General features: G+C 42.1%; 1 protein-coding gene across 3 annotated transcripts in view; it reads right to left on the minus strand.

The window, feature by feature from the left end:
* The window catches only part of edil3a (EGF-like repeats and discoidin I-like domains 3a), a 96,713-nt gene that overhangs the window by 63,058 nt on the left and 15,745 nt on the right, over positions 1-17,910 (minus strand). The window contains exon 2 of one of the 3 annotated variants that reach the window (XM_076015136.1): positions 5,934-5,960. The exons of 1 other annotated variant lie outside the window; for it this stretch is intronic. In XM_076015136.1, the coding sequence (XP_075871251.1) occupies positions 5,934-5,960 (27 nt within the window). The remainder of the gene's footprint in view (positions 1-5,933; positions 5,961-17,910) is intronic. One more of the 3 variants, XM_076015137.1, reaches the window with a different exon arrangement.

The following is a 17,910-nucleotide window of genomic DNA, read 5'->3' on the forward strand; positions in this document are numbered from 1 at the left end:
TTGTTGTTTGCCTTATATTTGTGCATCGCTGAGGGAGTGAAATCAGGCTTTAAAAAACAAAAGAAGATAAGAAGTTACACTGGAAATAAATTTGCAGGTTTGTCCTTTGTTCCGTTTCTAAATGTGCGTCCCGCCCAACAGCTTTTGAATCAAAGTCTGATTGATTTCACATGACAAGACATGTGGTTTGGGTGGGAGCCACGTTCCACCCATTGACAATCCTTCTCGGACCAACCTGCAGCATTGAGGCCAAATGTAAATAACGAAACCTTGATGCGGGGCTTTCGGGTTTAATAATTCAGCGGCTTGCCAATAGCCGTCTCATCTTTAAAACATTGAGTTGCACAACTGCTCCAAGGCTGTCAAAACTTTGGATTGGATGCGAGGGCTTGCAAAGTCTCCTGCTGTATATCCAACTAAAACCGGGCTTAGGCTCGGCGAGAGCAGTCAAAGATCAATGTGAGAAGAATGAACGGCGCGGTTACGCGATAACAAATTGTCAGTCCAAAGCTTTCAAAAGAGGGCGGGGGGGTTGATGGGGAGTGGAGGGGGGTGGTCCTGATGAGCTTTTGTCCTGGACTTTTTCCACTTGTGTGCTATCTGCGAGAGATAAACACAGCGCTGCCAGATCCATTATTAAACTTTAAGTGACTTGAAGGAGTGCTGGAGGTTCGCCCCAGGCCTTGTAAGTCAATTTGACAAATGAACAGCCCTGAGCACAAAATTCGACAATGTCAAGCAAGCAGGCGCAGCCTGGCATTGTCTGCGGCTTTACCTGCTGAGACCTTTAAGGCAAACTCCATCCCGGGGAAAAGAGAAAAAAATAAAATAAAAATCACACACGCTGCAGATAAACCTGAACGAGAGAAAATAAATAACGACCGCTGGCTATCATGTCGTCGTTTGTTATTGTTGTTGAAATTAGCAGCCCTCTGGATATAAATCACAAAGGACTTAATCCTATCCGAGCCCTGCCATTTTCAAAGCCAGGCCCCCTCTATCAGCAATAATGAGAGTGGAGGCTAATCAGCTTGAACAGCAACACGTATAATGGCTTTCACAGAGGGCCTGCGCCCCAACGGGAGAGGCTGTGACAGGTCTCTGGGCTGTTTTGATGCGACAATCTATAGCGGCGGCGAGCAGGGCCGGCAGTCTTAATGGAGGAGGCATATAGCACAGGGGGGGTCGATGGAAGCAAGGCCGATACCGACAGGGTGTGTTTTTTTGTTTGTTTGTTTGTCACTATTTCCTGATTGAAAACGCCTCCAAATCACAACAAAACTGATTTTTTCTTTTTAAGACCAAAGGATTTTCTTACTTGGAAAAAGCTGGCTCGCAAAAGACGAAAGACACGAGAGAACGTGCGAGAGAACGTGCGAGAAGTTTCACTGCAACTTTTTGCACCCTGTGTTACAGGATTAGCACGCAGAGCTGGAGATGCTCGGTGTATTATATCGACGGTGAGTCAGCTGAGAGAACCCGAAGTGGGATTTCCGACTGATCACCGTGTCTGGCCAACGCTGCTGCTGCTGCTGCTGCTGCTGCTGCTGCTGCTGCTAAGATCATGTTTGGGAGTTTAAAGCACTCTTTCATGCACTTAAAGAAATAAATCCTCAAAGGCGCCGAGGCCCCATGCCAAAGCGGAAACACGGACGAACAACAAAGCAGGCGGCAACGCCAAGGAAAACAGAGCTCAAGGCACCTGTGAGGAAGACTGATGTCGGTGACCAAGAAAGAAATCTGAGGTAGATATTGTGCACCATCTGAGGAGATGTCACGGCACTGACGGCGCTGTCTTGGTGAGCCGCGCGATGCGTGTCTGTGTCATGTGCCGCTGCTGAGAAAGTGTCGCCGGCTGGCTCCGTGATTGATCCGAGCACGAGCGCCGTCATGAAGAGGGAGCCTGAATCAATCAGCCGCGAACAGAAACCCCACCGCCGGTTAAACACATGAAAGCGTCCTTTGTTTCCTGGAGGATCCATCGGTTCAGCGGAGGGTGGGGGCTGGTGGGGTGGTGGTGGAGGAGGTGGTGTTGGGGGTGGGTGTAAAGTCTCGCCACGCGCCCTTTCGTCCAAGCTGTCACAGGCGTGAAGCTTCCCTCCCAGTGTCCAAGCACGGGCTCATTTCATTTTACATCAAGTTCCTCATCGTGTCCGAGACACTTGACTTCACAGTGCGCTGGGAAAGACTTTCCACGACTGCATGCCTCATTTTTTTTTTCTAATTAAAAAAAAAAGGCACGGAATCAATCTACTGTATATTCATCTCCTTTTAAACCTCCCAACTTTATTATAGAAGTATAAACACCTTCCTCTCAACGTCCTGATCAATTTCCTGTTCTGTTGAAACCTCGCTCAGAGCCATTCGCTTCGTTTTGTTTGTTTTTTGTTTTTATGAAAAAGTCTTGATAGTTCGAACTCTCCCCTTGCTGTACCTCTCAGAAGCAAAATCCATTGGGCAAGCTTTATTTATTTTCCAGGTCAAGGTAAGAAGATGGCTTTTGATCTGACATGCTGAGTCCTCTGTGTATTTTATTGCCATGAAAGGGACTCTTTTGAATCCTTCTCGATGAAAATGTCTGCACACTCTGCATCGAAATGGGGCTGGCTGACCATTTAAAGTGTAAAAAAATAATAATAATACAAAAATAGTGGCCATGCGCTGACTGATTGCAGGCTAGCACATAAATCAATCTTTTGCTTTTGCACCCATCCTAAAATAAAGATTTAAGGGATGTCGAAACGCGATCGAGCGTGTCACTGAGAAATTAATCAACCTGGAATTAATTACCATGGACCGAACATCGTACTCATACATTTCTTTTAAAGTCAATTTCTTAACAGACTTGTCCAACCTGACAGAGGAGGAGGAGGAAACACAAACAGAAGCGCAGCAGCTCTGAAATCGCAGCCAGTCTGCACGGAAGAAATACGACGTGGCCTAATTGTGTCAAATCTATTTTAACCCCTTAGCCTCTTCACCCCCCCCACTTCCTCCACCCAACTGGCTCATGGTCACTGCACCCATCCTTCACCCCCGCTGGTCAGAGTTGGATCTGCGCCTTGGATGTGACGTGGGGATGCCTCAGCAGGAGCCTCGGCGCCGCCGCCGTGCTCTTAGCGAGACTTCCGCCTCTTCTGTCCTCCTGCCCTTTTCTGCACTACCAATTCATGTAATCAGCGTTTGACAACGTCGGACGAATGCACTTAGAATCGAAATTAGGGGCACTCGGCGGGGAGGAACAAAATGGTTTGGAATATGTCAAGCAGGCATCCAAAATGGAGAGGTCGCGGCGAGGATCACCATTCCTGGAAGATCCGGGGAAAAGCAGAAACGGGGGCCGTCTTGTCAGAGACTAAATGCCATGAAAATGTCAGAGCACGGTCCCTGCCTCCCCAAAGGTCTCCTCCAAACAAAACATCTCCCTGATCGCGATGTTTGCGAGCAGCGGCAAACTTTTCATGGGGAAAGGATTTGGCTGCAATCGGTTAAAGATAATCAAGAGTTGCAGCCACCAACGCGTTCACTAGGAGGCCGCTGTCTCTGGTATTTTGATTTTCAATAACCTTCTCACCTTAGGTCTCACTTAGCAGCGGCACCCCGGCAGTTTGGAGCTGCATCCACTGGGATTTACCCGTTTGAGTCTGTTTTGATTTATAATTACATTTATAAACTGTGCAAAAACATACAAACTCAAGTGCGGCTCAGAGTCAAAGCCTTTCATGCGGTGACATCATCATTTATCATTATCGACCATTAAAAAGCAACAAATAATCATGCAAATCAAGTTTAAACTGCATACTAACAGAAAAAGAAGATTTATAATCTCTGCACACTTACCCAATAATTATTAAAAGCGGAGAGTTCAACAGTATCACATTGACATTAATGATTGTACTTTAAAAAAAAATCTATCATAGTGATGGATCTGCTGCTAATTAATTATTATATTATAGATTCCTATCATGAAATACATAAATAATATAACTAAAATTGAAAAAAAAAATAGATGCTGCTACTTTCCTGTGGGCACAAAGTAGATAAAATGAAGCCACTTCTGTCATTGTATCATTCTATCAGGGCAGAGGACAAAATCAAATCCACAATAGATTTTTTTTTTTTTTATAACTTTATCACACTAAGCAGACTCTCCCTCTAAATCTCTCCCGCTAAAGTATTCCATCAAATGAAATTCAGATGGTTTGTAGGCAGAACAGTAAAATCAAATCAGCACAAATGTACAGACAGCGCAGTCATCTGGGTGGAGACAAAGGATTCGACTCTCACAGATCTGGAGGCTGTGAACGAGCAGCTGATACGGTAATTCTCTTCAAAAGTGTCAGAGCAAATTTGCCAATCCACGTCGCTCCGTCCTACTTCATCTCCACATCCAGTTCCAGGTCAGCGGCCACAAGTCGCAGCTTATTCGGGTCACTTTGATTTGTAATACATATTCCTTTCGCTGTTTGTTCCATCTTCTGGAACATGCAGGCTCCCGTTTATGAACTGGAATTATTTTGCAACAGGATTTTATCAAAACCATTCCAAAAAAAAGCTATATTGGGGAAATTAGTTGATTGTTGTGCAGCATGTTATTATCTGTCAAATATATTTTACTTTATGCAAATCAAAAAAAGTTTGTTGCCTGTGTGTGATATTTGAACAGATGGTGGGTAAAAGACAAACAATGTAATATTGATATCAAAATGCTTTTGCATTTGTTAATGGAAGCTACTTATGGTCAAATAGTCACTGGCTTATTTTATCATTTATTCAACAAATGTATTCACTGTATGTGTGTGTGTGTGTGTGTGTGTGTGCGTGTGCGTAATAAACCACTCCCTTTTTAATATGAGAACAAATGACTCTTGTTTTAACCCAGGCTATCTCAAATCGAGCGACATTTATTCAAATTAATGACAATAACTGGGGATTAGAATCTGAGGGCTCACACTTTGGGATGAGGTGGGATGTTTGCATGCAGCTGCAGTCCCCAGGATGCGAGGCGACATTTTAATTGCATCACTGATGATGATAAATCAGGATCTCATTTACCGGTGTCATGTGCAGTCCCGTTTTGTCATGAAGCTCTCCTAACATCAGGACTTCCTATAATGTGTGGCTGCGTCTCTGCAAATATGGCCTGTGGGATGTTTTAAAAGGTGCTTCTGGATGAGAATCCACAGGTATGTATGACCTTTTATGTTAACAGTAAGAGCAACACTATATGTAGCTATATACATATATATATATATATATATACATATTTACATATATATAGCTAAACTATATGTATTAAAAAGGGGGGGAAACATGCATAATGTTCCTTTGAACATTGTTCAGGCGAGCACTAATGGCCTGTATTTAAGGAGGCAGCGCACTATGCTTTGCCTGTGTGAAAGGAAGTGAAGCTTTGACACGTTTAAAAGGCTCTTTTCTTACGCTCCTATAAGGCAAATGTATTGGAAAGTCAAGTCCCACAGAGGCTGGAACGGCTTTATGAAACAACCCTGAGATGAAGACGATGATAATCACGACTCGCACATTCGGAAAATCTCAGCAATGAAAAGCAATCAGGGCTGAAGCAATCACAGGACAGAATTGGACGGCGGCGAGGCTGCTGCGAACCACCTCAAAAATTCTGCACACGGGGGAGAGATATTGCAGGTGGTTAATGCTTTCTTTGGAGGAGGGTTAAATAGGAGCGCTTTATAAAGTGGACCATCAAACGATGTAATCACGGACGCCGCTGACCAGGCACGATCCGCAAGCAATGAGGGAATCACTGTGCATCATAATGAAGGCATAGGGGCTGGGCCCAGATTAAGAAAGTGAGCTTAAAGAAAGCGGGGCAGGCCTCGTCCTTCCATCTCTCAATCTCATGCACACAAATGAACGGAAATCACATTATCACACACAAAAAAAGTCCCCACCTGCTGAAGTTGGTTCCTCACCATCTGCTGCTTTTGAGGCACGGGGGAGGCAGAGAGAGGGGAGGAGGGGGAGGGTGGAGAGAGCAGAGAGAAATCATATTAGCCCTTTCACAAATATGACGGCGCATTCAATTCTGCAGCTGCGCAATTCACACTCAGTGCCATTGACGCACCGCTGCAGATCCGCGTGCATGTGCTCGTACGAATAACTCAGATTCCCACGGAAAAAAAACGCAGACATCCGCACGTAAAAGCCATGCGCACCTGCTACCTGATACTGGTCCCGTGCGACGTAACCCTGGCGCTGTGTTGCAACTCAACCCTTCCCCCCTCCACGCCCTTGCTGTGCCACGTCCTGGTCGGTGGCCTTTGACTAATATGTGTTCATCATTCTGGACCAGTGTAGGATTAGGCCCTGTGGCACTTGCCGCATCCTCTTGCTCTTAGGCTGGAGTCCAGCTCCAGGCTCGGGATTTGGCTTGTCCGCTATCATTACCACATCCCTCTATCTCCATCATCACTTGTAAAATGGCTCTGAATCCGTGCCCAAAGGGAGAAAATGGACCAAGCCAGACAGGCAAAAGACCAAGGGCATCAGATGCATGGGATGGAAAAATTTGTATGGTTATTGCTGTGTGGGGGGGGCAGGGGATCATAACGGGGGATTACACGACGCCACTACTCCCTCGGTTGGAGCTGCATCTGGGTGGACGGATTGATGGAAAAACAAAGAAAAACGGACTGGGTTTCGGAGCTGCGGCCATATTAAATATGCAAGTGAGTTATTTCTCAATAGCTAATGACCCAGCCTACCAATGAGCTGGCTTAATTAAAGTATGATTCAATATCATGGACATGTTTTCATCCATGCTGACGCATACTAATGAGATGTTGGCATATGGCGTTTTAAGGCAACATGGCTCATGAGTGCGACAGCTAGACAGTTATGGATGGCGGCTTTCATGCAGCCGCCACGGCAAGCGAAATCCGTTCCGAAAACTAATCAAGTCTCATTTCAACCAGAACATGAAGGAAAATGCATGGAGAGCCCCAGCCCCACCCAACCCTGACACTTTTTTTTTTTTTTTCCAAGGGTGCAGTGTTAGATCTCACGTTTTGCTGGCAACAAGCAACAATCCACAAACCAAATATGGTTTTGAAATTAGTAATATGCACTACACAGCTTTTCAAACTAACTAAGGGGACAATGAGGCCATATCATGCAGACTCTTCTTGAAAAATATCAGTAGCCTTTCATTGAATTGGCCAGAATTCAGGTGTTTCCTTTACTTTGAATGCTTTGTCCAGTTTTCTAAAAATGTTCTGAAAAACAGCCACCTCACAAAAGGCTCAAGCTCCCACATTAGTAAACTGAAGGTCCAGCAAAACATCTGTTTTAAATTACTTTTTTTTGGCTAGGTAGTCATTGAAGTCAACAATACACAAAAAATAAATCAATGAAATGCCCATTTTTAGCAAATAGTTATCTGGTTGAAGGCCAGGCTTTTTAAACGGCAGCTGCATGGTGTTCATTCAACAAGGCCTCGGCTCAGCCTCTCAACCATCAAACCTGACACTGTGCTGACTATTGCATCTTTAAAAACTTTAACCATCATTACTATTTTTGTTTGTTTTGCTTACTTCATAAGAACAACCCTGCACTGTGAGCTTGAAAAGAATAACTACAATCTGTGAAAAGTGTCTCTCTCTCTCTCTCTCTCTCTCTCTCTCTCTCTCTCTCTCTCTCAGATCACCCAATGATTCCTGGGTGTGGCACCACTGCTGCCCACAGCTCTGTTGGGGCTCATCACCATATGTGCATCCAGGGAAGCTGCAGCAGCCTTGGCCGAGCTGACTATAACTGTGCTGCTGTCAGCTGTGCTTAGATGTGGGTGGCCTTTTTCAGCTCTGCAATCTTTGCACATTATTATCTACATAATCCTGAAATTGTCAACAATCATCTTCAACCAAAATCTCCGGCCTTTGTCTATAACTAAGAGCTCCCTTGATTCCTGGGCCAAGCGATGAGCTTTGCCTTGAGGGGGGTGGGGTGAAGCTCAATCTGAAAAAGATTCACCTAAGATTCTCCCTTGCTGCATTTGCATAGCTCAAACACACACCTATGTAATCTTCTAATTAAAATGCAGCTGTCCCAGCTCCTGGTGCCCTTGTTGTTTTTCTAGATGGCCTCTCCCCTCAGTTGCATTCTCTCACACCAACCGGCTTCTTGTCCACTTTCACTCCATCCACAAATCTCCACTTTGTCCGTCCTCCAGGCCTCCAGCCTGCCAGTTCCAACATCTGCATCCTTCTACCAATATATTCGCTGCCCTCCTTTGGCGCATTGCAATTTGCAAAACATGTCAGCCTAACTACAAAAAAAAAATAATAATAATAATAATTCTAAATTGCCTTGTCCCTCTGATCTGCTCATTCTTCATGTTATCCATCCTGTTCACTACCAAAGAGAAGCTCAACATTTCAGTCCCTGCCATCTCCAGCACCGCTCCAAAATTTTCCATCACCACTCTTTGCTTTCTATTGGTCATCCCTAATTATTGAATTCCTTCGTTGAAAGCATAATAGGTGGAGAGATTTACATTATTTACAATATTTTCAAATTGCTTTTTTGATCATTTGATATATTTAATAAATATGAGGATACATATAAGGGACATTTAATTTGTAGTCTTTAAATATAGCTGCAACTTGAAACAGCTTGAAACACCTTCCCTCAGCAGCTACATGATGGTAACTGTCTTATAATTGCCCCTGGAATTGTTTTAAAGACTAAACTTGAGCCTTTAAGTCTATCACCTGTTCAGCCATCTCATCTCTGCCTGTTAAATCTCCCCACTTTTTTTTTTTTTTTTCTCAAATACTGATTTGCCCCTCCCCACTCCTGAGACAATATCACCACTCCCTCTTGTCTACTCCTTTTGAAGAATCTTTGTGGATCCCAGTCCAAAGGTCAAACCTATCGGGATTGTTGAGACCAATCACCCATCACAGTCATTACCGAAGTCAAATCATTGTCAGCTGGCTAATTTCACCACATCATCACCATTTTTCTTTCGTGGTATATATTGGGGATTTCTCAACTGCAATACAATATGTCCCAAAAAAATAAACCAATATGCAACTTTTTGTGGACAAACACTTGGACAACCATGCCATGATATGCTTCCTGTTACTAAAATGACATGCTCCTCACTCCAAGCATTGCCAACTCTCATGGGTGCACTGGATAATACCTGCCGAGCTTTGTGTTGTCTGATTTGGTGCTTCAGTTGGGGCTACCAGCCAATCATCTGGCAACTTGATATTAGCCAATGGTGAGAGGCTGCCAGTGGATCAAAGCATTCCCAATGAGAACTCTCCCGAAACTGAACTGGGTCCAGCAGCTCCTGCTCCCTGTTGCATCCTCACAACCCAGCAGATGTTGACTGTCCTCTGAAATCCATTCAGCTGCCTTCAATTTCCAATATGACAAAATATTTACTACTATTTTTGTGCTTGTGAACACATTTCACAATAGTGGAGAGGGATCTAACTTTCATTCAGTGCCAAACGAGCACTTTCACAACTGGTCATCCATTTTTAAGAAGGATGGCCTTTTCCACGTATTTCTTTTTTTTTTTTTTAATGATCACAGGACGGTGAAATTCACAATCCTCCTCCATTACCACCAAAGTCTATCCAGACCATAAACACATACTTAGACAATTAAGCAGCCATAATAAAATTTAAAAAAAGTAAGCAACATAAAATATTTTCCTCCAAGCTGGCAGCTTTTCACACCCACATAAAAAGACATGCTCAGAGGATAAAGACGCATAAAACAAAGAGGGCTTAATCTGTCTGGGATTTGAAGTTCGAAATTATGGGTGTAAGACGATCCAAGGTGTTGAGCTGGCGAAACTAGTAATGCAAAACGTTTTTGCTTAACAGATTTATTGTTGCTGGCAATGAGCATCACTTTTTTTGTTGAAGACGGCAGCAAAACACAGCCAGGACGTCAATCAGCATGAATTAAAGACTTTGGTTCGATGCATGTGAGACAAATGCAGAAAAGTGACCGTTTTTATATATGCTCCTTACTAAATTACGGCCCATCCCATTCCGTTTCACTGGTCGCGACAAATCGACAGTCAGGCACATCAACAGGATTCAGGTAAATTTGATGAACAATAAGGAAATCTCGTGCTACTACTAAATTTGGATAAGTGACAACAAATAGCAGCTTGTTCTCCGCGTGTAAAACAACAGCATTCTTGCAGTAACAGCATTCAGACGACAGGCAGACGAGAACATTGAGATCTTGCTCCAACTGACACAAATACGTGTTGCGGCGGCACTAATAGATTCATAAAACACGGGAAAGCTCTGGAGATGACTTATTTAAATTGTACCACCTCATCCTCAGGAGTAGGTTCTATCTCTTGCACCAAGAGCCGCCATCCTGGGAAATATTGGTTTAATCTGACTGACGGCCGGGAGGCAGTAATAACCATCCATAATCTAAATGGGAACCAGCCAGGCTGCCCAGCATAGGGTTGACACAACCTCAAGGTGTTCTGTCCAGATAGAGGGACTGACTAACTGTCCAACAAACACACACATGCACACGCAGAAGACATCCAAACATACATATATGCATCGAGGATGTGTGCGGTTTGATTAGTATTGGTGGGAAAAATGTTTGCGTTTACATGTCATACAAAATGTATTTCATAAATGTAAAATACATTGTTGTATTTTATATGGTATGTGTTATATGTGTGTGTTTGCATGTATGTATGTATGTATATATGTAAGTATGTTTGTTTGTATGTATGTACATACACACACACACATATATGTATACATATATATATATGTATATATATATATACATATATATATATATGTATATATATATACATATATATATATATATATATATATATATATATACATATATATATATGCATCGAGGATATATGCATATATATATATATATATATATATATACATATATATACATATATATATATATATATATATATATATATATATATATATATATATATATATATACATATATATATATATGTACATACATATATGTATAAATATATATAAGACTATATAAGACTGACAACATTATTGTGTAACACAGTTTGAGAGATGCTGAGAACGCACAGAAGAACAATTCCTCTATGGTCAAGGTCAGATAAAGAGATTTATCAAGGTGAAATTAACTCTGTGCCTGTGGTGCCACTCTCCATTAAGCAGAACATGCATGAAAGTTATACATCATCATTAGCGGCAGGCGCAACCTGGCAAAGCAAATGCACGTCGGTTGTTTTGTGTGGGACACTGGGCCACGGCGCCCTTTATGTGCTTTCACGGCGTCGTTTCCACGGCATTAACGTTGACCCTGTGGCACTGTAATGCTTTTATAATAAAGATGAAAGTTGCGTTCCGATGCGCTCACATCCCTGTGGGTAAGAGGTCAACACAAACACTGCAGGAGCTGGAGTAATGACAGCGCCGTCGTAGGAGTTGCTGCCATTGATTTTTAATGTTTGATGGCGGCGACCTCGCAGTTGGGTTTGTACCCTGAAACAATTTAGTGCTTAGTTTTTCCACGAAATCCGGGTGGTTGAAACACACTGCGCGAGTGGATATCCCATTCTATAACATGTGAGGAAGTTGAGGAAAAACACTTCAATGAGACGACAAAGAGACAGGGAGTCTGAGGTGCTCTTTGAAGGAATACAACACTTCAATATACTGTAAACGAATTATTGATGTATTTAGAAAATACATCCAACATACTTTGGACACTAGCAGTTTCAATCGCTACGAACCCTGTTTGCCGTATTCATCATTATCTGTTCCGGAAATAATTAACTAACCAACCGCTTTGCATTCTTTTTAAGTGTGTTGGACTGCTTGTCTTTATCATGAATGGTTTATTGAGTGCCTGTTTGGTGGAATTCTAACTTTTCATATGGCGTCACAGCTTTTATTGTTGAAACTGCAGCTCAAATTACCAATAATTTCTACTCTAAGCGATTTTAGTTTCATGGATCATTTCAAAAACAATTCAGACACATCTATAAACATATTATGCTGAAGAGAGTAATGGTCTGTTTCTGGCACTAACAAGTCAAGTTGTATTTTGGAAAGTGATTTGTATCGACTAAATATAGAACATTGACATCACAAATATGGATATAAGCTGCAGGAAACTCCTTAAAAACGTATGTATATATAAAAATAAAATAAAAGACATTAGTGTACATTAGGCAAGTAAACATTGTGTATTTAACTGGATTTCTTATTCTGTTTTTGTCTCATGCATCTTTGGGGAAGACTGTAAGACAGGGAATGTAAATAAACATAATCCATTAATTGGGTCATTTGTTAAGCCCTTTATTGTTTCTGTTGTGCAGATGGGCAAAGCAGCGTTCTCTCAGTTTAATGAGGACTGCCCTGTCAGTGCAATCAATGCGATTCTTGATGCATTTTGCCATCAATCAGTTTTCCGCGTATGCGTCCGTCTCAGCGGCTGCTGTGGGACGCAACTGTGAGCATTCGCACAGATTCGCACTGAGCCGCAGGACACATATGCAGGCATCATTATTCCTGGATGGTTCTGAATCTGGGGCTAATTTCCATAAAGTGTGCACGGCGATCCATCCCACAACCGCGTAATTAAAACTATTTAATTAGAATCAAAAATTAATATAGCCTCATTAGGTAGCCAGTCGAACTTAAAAGTGGTTTGTTCCGCTGGCAGCCAGCACTTCTGGAACGCTCCGTATGGACAACATTCTTTCATTCCCGGCCTGCCAGTCGGTTGAAGTCGACATCAGAAACAGTCCGTCTTATGGATTGTATTCCCATTTAGCTGCACGGCGTCGCGAGTGACAGACAGCTGTCACTGCTAATGCTGGCGGTCCAGACACCGCTCTCTGGGGTTGACAAATCCTGTTTGTGTCTGTCAAACGTCTCGCATTCTAAAAGCCAAGCAGTGAAACTTTTGTTGGGATTTTTCATTTCCAGATATAAATGTTGTGTCTTTTTTGGCAGCGACTACGTGCTTGAGATAAAGTGGTTTGACCAAAAAAAACAAAAAAAAAAACACACACACATACCTGTTTTACTTGCCAGAGGGCTGCATTTAATTACCAACCAAATATTGCAGCACTCCAATCCCAAGTAAATATGTGACAATGCTGTTGACAAGAACTTACACTCACTAGCATTCAAACTTCAGGGCATTTTCAAAAAAAAAAAAAAAACAACAACCTACGTACACTGGTCCTTTGTCTCAGTTTTCCAGAATTATAATCATCTTCCTCGTTGGCTTGTTGCAAATGAGATTTTAGTTCAACGCATGTATGGCCCATATGGCGACGCCTCTATACTTGTGCTACATTAGCAGCACAGATATCACCTTTGCGAGCACCCTCTACCCACACATGTGCACAAACAGTCAGTATCCGGCGCCCAGCAGATGCTCGCTGCACATCTCTCTCCCACATACTATGGCTCTTCAGAGAGAGCTTCTTCCAGAACGCCGTCGCTCGATAGCGCGGCATCGTCTCACTCTGGAGTGGGTGGCTGCCTCTGAAGTTATAGACACAACGCCAACAACAATTAGGCAGGTAGTGCAAATGTTCTTCGAAGTAATTGCTAGTGGAGGAGCAACCGTTGATACGACGCATGCCCGTCAACGGTTGGGCTGCGTTAGGGTGAAAGTCGGCCAACAACAACCGACTCTTTTGGCTTTGGAAGGGAAAAATACCAAACACAGCTGGATTTTTTCCTTCTAACTCATTTTGCTTGAAGCACCAACAGAGCCTCGTTAAAAAAGAAAAGGAAAAAAATGTGCACAAAGTAGGGTTGCAGAATATTGTTTGAAACATGCATCTAATTATAATCCTGACCTAGTTAATGATTGGTGCGCTTAAAACTGAATGGTACGCTTGCCTTACAGAAGTCTTTAGCTTTACATATCCAAATGGGGTCAAACTAGTTTTAATAAGACAAAATGCACCTTACACCAGAGGAGATGCTGACTGTATTTTCTGTCAGACCAGCTGTAAACAAGCTAGTGTTACTATCTATTTTCATTTAGAAAAATATTTAGAAGAATTATTTACCACAGCAATTTGTCTTCCGCTATAATCACCATTTCTGCCACCATCTGTTGCTGCTGCTGTTTAATTATTTGTTTGTTTGTTTGTTTTCCCTGGTTTTGTTTTGTTTTTTAAGCACTCTGGCTTGAAAAATGTAAAAATATAAATTCAGATATCACAGAATAAGAACAAGATAAATGTGGGTAACTTGCTTCAAGCTGTTTCAGATTTGATATAATGCAGAAATTCATTGGCTGAATTGATTAAAGTAACCTAAGATAACATCAAAAAGTGACCTTTCAGATAACCAACAAATTCTTGAAATTGTTTGCGTTGCATGTTGCCTTCACTCCCAACTTCAGGAGTGTGGAGTGAGCCTGGCTAGAGAGCAGTCTCTAACGGAGAACATAAAACTGCACACATACTGAGATTGAAGCACACATGGTGAAACGCCAACTAATGATAAGAGACGGAGTGTGTTGGCCCCTCAATTGTCAAGTATTGTCCCCCATTCAGTGGCATCCTGAGGGCTTTGAACTAAGATGTTGAATGGACAAAATTGGTCATACATCACTAGGGGCAATGAGGTGGCCTGCATATTTAGGCAACTTAACATAAACCAATTTATGGCCAGTTTGACATTTAGAATTGCATTTAGTTGATTCAGGTATAATGGTAGGAAACAACCAAATAATGAAAAGCACCTGAGGCCATGCTGAAACATTCACTGAATACATGAAGAGATTGAAACCCCCACAACTCAATGTGACACGTTACAATCACTCCAAATGTAAAGCAAAAATACCCTAAAGGGGGTCGAACTGCTTATCAGGGATCAGGAAATGAGGGGCACTGTGTAATATTGCGCTCGACGTGTGGATGCAAAGACACACTTTGTTTTAACAGTATGTTGCAATACACACTATCTTTTCTTCCTTTTTTTAACAACAGGGACTGCACAGCGGTGTCAGTCATAAAATGGCAGTAAATAATGTTTTGCCGTGGTCAACACCGATTGCCCATAACTTATAGAACCCTTCTGCTAGAGTATAAATGAGAACAGAAGAAGAAGAAGAAAAAACACAATTGATTTTGTTTTTTGTTTTTTTTTGTTTTTTTTTTCCTTGTCAAAGTTTTGATAAAATACACTCCTTGATGCTGGTAATTGAAGTTGCGGACAAATTGTAGGATCTGATAAACCAAAAAAAAAAAAGAAACCTTCAGGCAAGCGAAAAATGCAAGCGAGCTGCATGCCATCGAGCCTGATAAGAGAACCAGTCATTTACAGATTAATCACGGCTATTCTTGCAGAAACTATTCCAAACTGAGGGGAGAAAAAAAACTGGTTGATGCGCTGCTTAATGAGCAACAGCCAGATGCCTTTGCACGGAGGCTGAACATGCGTGGAGCAAAGCTCTCCTTCTCGACCGGGATGTTGTTTACAGGAGTGCCGTCCATTCAACCGTAGTCACTGACATATTAATGTCGCAAAACTAACAAACGCATCTTAGACAGATGGGGTTTTGGAGGGTGCGAGTCTGTCAAGTTAATGAGTGTCCCATGACGATTCGACGGGACTGTGAAGCTGCCGTCACTACGACAAACACTTTGTGTATTTCCTTTTTTTTTTTTTTTTTTTTTTACAAAAGGAAAAATGTCCATATAGAGTCCATTGACATGCTATGTACATGTCTATAGACGAGCTTCTCTTCAATTTGTTTGGGGTTTTCTACTGGCCAAAACAAAGTAGTTCAGGTGTTTCGGGTTTTGGTGGGTTGAACATGTGATTAGTGCCAATGATGACAATGATGACGGATAAAGTAAAACAAACCTTGTAAGAATGCAGACGAGGGAGTGCGGTATTGTTTGATTGAAGAGCTCTGAATGCAGGAAGAGGTGTCACTCTGAAAAGTGCCAGATGGACTGCAGTTGTTTAAAGGCACTCAAGCACAAAATGCATGGAGGTCTTGGGAGCTTCACATCCCAACTTATATATTTCATGGAATGTTTATGAAGCTGTAATTTTCATTTCTTTTCATTCACCAATTCTTTTTTATATTTATTCATTTATTTTTGTTAAAATGCCTCTTTTTAAAGTCCGATATTGAAAGACGGGCTCAAAGCTTCCTCACGGCAAAGCCTCAGCTGAATGAGTTTGTGTTAAAAAAAAATTATTTTGTTCGTTTTTCTCTTTTGTGAATAAAAACGGATGAAATACATTTATTTCAACTATAATAAACTGTGAATCGCGCACTGACCAGTCAGCAATCTTTTACACAAAATGCTTTATATGTTTTATAGTTTAGAGTGAAAAGAAATCTCTACTCCACTTTGTTCCATTTCACTTCTGATCTGTAATAAATGATCCACATGCGAAAGGTACCAAAAATGTAGAGAAAAATAAAACAAAACAACAATTTAGCCATTTAGCTCTGTGTATCTGATTTAGCCATTTAGCTCTCTGAGTGCAACTACACTTAGTACAGTGGCACTTAATGGGGTGATGACGTGGAACCCCAGAATGTAATTTTTTTAATAATAATAAAAAAAAAACTTCAGTGGGGAGTGAACACTATTGCACCACTGGAAATAATGGAAAAAAAAGCTCGAAAGAAGGAGGAGGAACAAACAACAGGCAACAGTTCTGCAAAACAAAAGGCAAACGATTCGCTGAGCACGTCGCCACCTTGAGGGGTAGTTTGCAGAAAAAAATCATTACTTTCTGGCTCTGCAATTTCTGACTGGACGCACGCATTAGAAAGGAAGAAACAAATGGTAAAAGGGCCCCCACGCTTCTTTAAGCGGGCAACCTCCTTATGTTTCCCAAGCTGTTTCCAGGTATTTTATGGTAATTTTCCACGTCTACAGGCTCCTAAACTGCCGTCTACTTCAATTATCTGAGACGGAACACAAAAGGTTAACTTGTTGTTTTAAAGACAGTCGGCTATTTTTTTTTTTTCAACAATAATGAGGGTGTTTTTTATTGTGTTGTTGAGGTACTCACATAAGTAACCCCCCAAAAAAACAAAAAAAAAACAAGGTCAACTTGCTGATTCTCTCTTTCACTGCTGATCATATGTGACTATAATCAAAGCATCTGACTACATGAAGAGAAACATTAGGAAAGACGTCAAAGGCTCATTATTCTCGAATCGGAACTTTCATAATACTCCAGTCATAACTAGATAAATACTTCCCTGGTGGTAGCATTAAAATACCATTTAAACAACTCTTTGTTTTTTCAATGAAAGAAGGAGCTGCAAAGGCTGAAATAACAGAAGCCACTCGTCCACGCCGGGCATGTCGCCCTTCCATTTTGTGTCTCGTTCAACAAATGACAAAGAGTCCAAACTTGAAAGCGCAAACCGGATCTTTGTTTCCCTGCCAAGTGTGTGTCTGAAGTATCATTTGTTCACATCAAAAGGGAGAAAACCCTGACTCATTCCACTGGATCCCACATTGTTAGTGTAGAAAGGGAGGAGGGCTGAAACTCTCGCTCCTCCTAATTGGATGTAATAGCCAGAGGGAATAAGCTCGCCTTGGCCTCGGGGATGTGAGGAAGGAGAGAGGAGAGAGGGGAAGATGTGCCCACAGGGCCGAAAATGCTAATAATCAGCGGAGGGCTGGGAGGACAGACAGTGTGGTCGTGGTAAACTCAACAAAGCCAGGCCCTGTTGTGCAGATATGTGTCGGCAGAGGTACCAAATACCGAGAGGGTGCAGGAACGTGGAATAGAAGACACCAGTGAGGGAGTGGTTACTCTCTCTCAATATCTCTATCTCTCTCTATCTTAACTATGAGCATTCGGGATGCCTCGATCAGGACTCCATGGTCAGTGGTGG

This window comes from Nelusetta ayraudi, unplaced genomic scaffold (genome assembly GCF_046127955.1).
Source record: "Nelusetta ayraudi isolate G7.1 ecotype Tasmania unplaced genomic scaffold, CSIRO-AGI_Nayr_v1 ptg000181l, whole genome shotgun sequence".
NCBI lineage: Eukaryota > Metazoa > Chordata > Actinopteri > Tetraodontiformes > Monacanthidae > Nelusetta > Nelusetta ayraudi.